General features: G+C 44.9%; 1 protein-coding gene across 1 annotated transcript; it reads left to right on the top strand.

Annotated features, from left to right (window-relative positions):
- Nucleotides 1-231: 231 nt before the first annotated feature.
- Nucleotides 232-3,444, top strand: wnt1 (wingless-type MMTV integration site family, member 1; the record flags this gene model as incomplete). The annotated part of the gene is made up of 4 exons (XM_080469655.1): nt 232-332; nt 2,129-2,382; nt 2,590-2,855; nt 2,953-3,444. The coding sequence occupies 4 exons, from the start codon at nt 232-234 to the stop codon at nt 3,442-3,444; spliced, it is 1,113 nt and encodes a 370-aa protein (XP_080325781.1).
- Between the last annotated feature and the right edge of the window lie 646 nt (nt 3,445-4,090).

Here is a 4,090-nt window from a genome sequence, read left to right as displayed (position 1 = left end):
TATGCAACCTGAATGTCTGGATTTTTTTTCTTTTTGTTTTAAGCAATCCATTGATTTTTAAATTTATGATGAAACTTGCAAAAGACAAATAACTGGCGGATAATACTTATAATTAATTTACACTTCTGCGTGCGTAAAATGGTGACTCAAAGTGTGACTTTTTAATCAATTAATTTATTTTTGACAAAAGCGAGTGACATTTTCCTCCCTGGTAGTTGACCTGGAGTGACGATGAGGAGTCTGGCGCTGCTGTTGGGGGTGAAAGCCGCCTGCATCCTGCTGGTGTCCTCGCTCTCTGGCACAGGGGCCGTCAACAACAGCGGCCGGTGGTGGTGAGTGCGTGGCGCCCGAGCGCATGGAGCCGAGCGCGAGCACTGCATGATGATGATGCACTGATTGCGCTTATCAGCATCCATCCAAGCTCAACTCAAAACCTTTCAAACGCGTTTATTCGGGGAAAGACCCTGCACTGCTTTCAGCATAGAGCGTTTTTCTTATTGGCTGACCACATTTCATGCATGCATGCTCGAAATAATGTGTTAGTTTTGGATCCGTTTACGACTCCTGTTCAAAAAAAAGAAAAGAAAAAAAAAAAAGCCATATTTAGGTTTGTGGGATTTCAGCTGTCGTTTCCATGACTGCTCCACGAAAGCTCAACAACCAATTTAACTTCTTTTTTTTCTTCAAATTTTAATTTATTGCTCTTTTAGTGAAATCAGCTGCAGCAGACTATTAAACAATAAACTATTTTTTCAGGGGGCTAATAATTACAGTTTCACCTTTTATTTGCGGTAGATTTAATTTTCTCTTACTCCGACTCCACCTCGACTTTTTGGGTAATGTGGTTTGAACACAGGACAACATTTTTCAGTCCAACATGGGATGAATTAAATATGGATTTATGTCATAAGCTGCAAGGAAACCTATACGAGGTTTAATCCAGGGTCGTGTTGATCTAATACTGTACATTCCCTTGTCTATACAGCAACCTCAAACAAAAACAAGCCAAAAGCATGATATTTTGATATGAAAAAAAAAAAAAAGCAAAGAAAATCGTAGAGTTTAACATGCTGCCCTGCATGTTTAAAAATCCATAAACTGTGGGCTGGGTTTGTTGAGGTAATGATTTAACGAAAGATTTTTGCGGTGCGTCTGGTTGGGCAGTATTTGCGCACAACGGCAGCGCGTTTTACAAATATTTAAAAATGTCAGCCGAAGTCCAGAAAAATAGCTTGAATAAAAAACAAAACGACACCGTTCCGTATTGGAAGAATGAAAACACCCAAAAGATGAGTTTTCTTTTCTTTCTCCTTATTAATGCTCCCAGACCGCACCGCACGACTGTCTGGGTCAGCCTTCAAACAGGCCAACGCTCGCTCTCTTTTCCGGATGATAATGTTTACCAGGAGACACAGCCATTACACTCCACGTGGTTTTGAAAGAAGAAAAAAAAAAAGTCGACATAGAAATCTCACAGAAAAATGCCCAGAAGTAGAAAGTAGAAGTGGAAATTATACAGGCTGTGTCCTCAAACACTTAAAGTAAGCTCCTGAAAACCATGACCACCAAATGGATGCATTAAAATCCACTTAACTCAAATCTGTATTTTCACTGAAGAAGCAGGTGCCATGTTTGGCACAAGTTACAACTACCTTCGGAAAAACACATTTCTAAATAATAATGTCCATATATAGTGTATGGGGGCTGATTGTTTTGTGATTTCTCACATTTTTGATGAGATTCAGTGTTGGTCAACAGGAAAAGAGATTTCAACATCTGAAGGGACTTTCCCAAATGTGCCAACCACATCTCACTGTGTATTTCTACTGTGTATTTTATGATGAGAGATCATCATGAGCTGTACAATCAGCAGAAGAAGAAGAGTATATGTTCTAATTACGAACCTGACAGGTAGTTGTGTCAGATCCAAATAAAGGAGTTAAAATACATTTAATGCTTCCTGCCAAGCCTGAAATGTTTAGTGTGATTTAGAGACTTAATTTCTTCCCTGTTACTGTAGTAAATAAAAGAAAAAACTGTAACTTTAGCAGGATGCCAGGAGTTTAGCAGAACACGCAGGAGCTGCCAGCCCCCTTGACTCTTGATTTCCCTTGTCCTGTTGTGCCAGGGGTATTGTCAATGTGGCCTCCTCGTCCAACCTCCTCACCAATTCCAAGAACGTGCAGTTGGTCCTGGACCCCAGCCTGGCCCTCCTGAGTCGACGCCAGCGCCGGCTGATTCGGCAGAATCCTGGCATCTTGCACGCCATCGCCGCTGGGCTGCACACCGCCATAAAGGAGTGCAAATGGCAGTTCCGCAACCGCCGCTGGAACTGCCCGACCACCCACAGCCCGGCAGTATTTGGCAAAATCGTCAATCGTGGTGAGCGTCTCTTGTGCTTCTCATCAGGAAAAATTTAGACGATTCTGGCCAAGATGTAATGGAATCTCTTGTCTACATTTAAAAGCTTTTGTCTGCAAATAATTCACAATTTTTGGCAATTTTGGTTCTTTTTGGGGGGGGGGGTAAAGCCAAGTGAACAAAGTTTGGATCAGTTTCTGATGGGAAGTTTTCATGTTCTTGCTTCAGGTTGCCGAGAGACAGCGTTTGTATTTGCCATTACCAGCGCAGGAGTGACCCATGCTGTGGCTCGCTCCTGCTCAGAAGGGGCCATTGAGTCGTGCACATGCGATTATCGTCGCCGAGGCCCCGGAGGGCCAGACTGGCACTGGGGGGGCTGCAGTGACAATGTGGATTTTGGCCGGCTGTTCAGCCGTGAGTTTGTGGACTCCAGTGAGAGGGGAAGAGATCTGCGCTACCTCACCAACTTACACAATAACGAGGCTGGCAGAATGGTAAGGCTGGCATATTTAAACTCACCACAATTATCATCCGAGGATGGCGTTTTGAGGGTGAAATGTAACCATAGGTTTGTGGTCTCCCGCCCCGCAGACAGTGTCTTCAGAGATGCGTCAGGAGTGCAAGTGCCACGGCATGTCGGGCTCCTGCACCGTACGCACCTGTTGGATGCGCCTCCCCAGCTTCCGCACGGTCGGAGACTTCCTCAAGGACCGATTCGATGGTGCATCTCGAGTTGTTTACGCCAACAAGGGCAGCAACCGCGCCTCCCACCGAGCCGACCCCCGCCACCTCGAGCCCGAAAACCCGGCTCACAAACCCCCGTCTGGAATGGACCTCGTCTACTTTGAGAAATCCCCAAACTTCTGCTCCTACAACGGCAAAACCGGCACTTTGGGCACTGCTGGGAGAACGTGCAACAGCTCGTCTCCGGGCCTCGACGGATGTGAGCTGCTTTGCTGTGGACGAGGGTTTAAGACCCGGACGGAGAGCGTGACCGAACGTTGTCACTGCACCTTCCACTGGTGCTGCCACGTGAGCTGCCTGAACTGTACCAGCGCACAAACATCATACCAGTGTCTATGATCAAAGGTGAACATTTAGGTGTGTGTGAGGAGCAACGAAGAGCTCCTTAGCAAAGCAGGTAGTTTACTGAGGAAGCCAGGAGTGGGTTTGAGACGTTACAAAAGCTTTGAGGCAGGTAAACTGATACAGGGAAACTTCTGGCACAAACCTTCAATCAGTGTTTTTGACGACAGGAGAAAAAGCACAAATATGTGAACAGGGTATAGAGGGAGTATATATATATATATATATTTATATATATATATATGCTTGCTCTTTGCCTTTAATGCTTAACATTATGAAATATTTAAACGAGACAGCCATCCACGTTGAATGAAAAGCAATTACCTCCCTCCGATGTTTACACTGTGGATAAATGAGGCAGAGGGACAAATGGAGGTGTGGGAAAATGGATTGCTGTGACGAGGTGGTGCTATAGACCTCTTCTCCCCCACTGAGGGCAGAAACTGGACCCAATGTTTCGCAGATGTTCCTGCGGCCGAGGAGCCACAAACATGTTCTCTCATAAACTGGTCAGGACCTTGAACAAGAATGAGGTTATTTAACAGAAAAGTGTTTTTTTTTTTTTTTTTTTTTTTTTTCTTCAGCTGAAGTTTGGCCTGTGTCACATGCAACGGTGTTCAGTTTATCTCCTGGATGGACCATC

This window comes from Lipophrys pholis, assembly GCF_963383615.2.
Source record: "Lipophrys pholis genome assembly, chromosome: 8".
Classification (NCBI taxonomy): Eukaryota; Metazoa; Chordata; class Actinopteri; order Blenniiformes; family Blenniidae; genus Lipophrys; species Lipophrys pholis.
The sequence above is the reverse complement of the archived record's forward strand: the minus strand, read 5'-3'. Positions and strand labels throughout refer to the sequence as shown.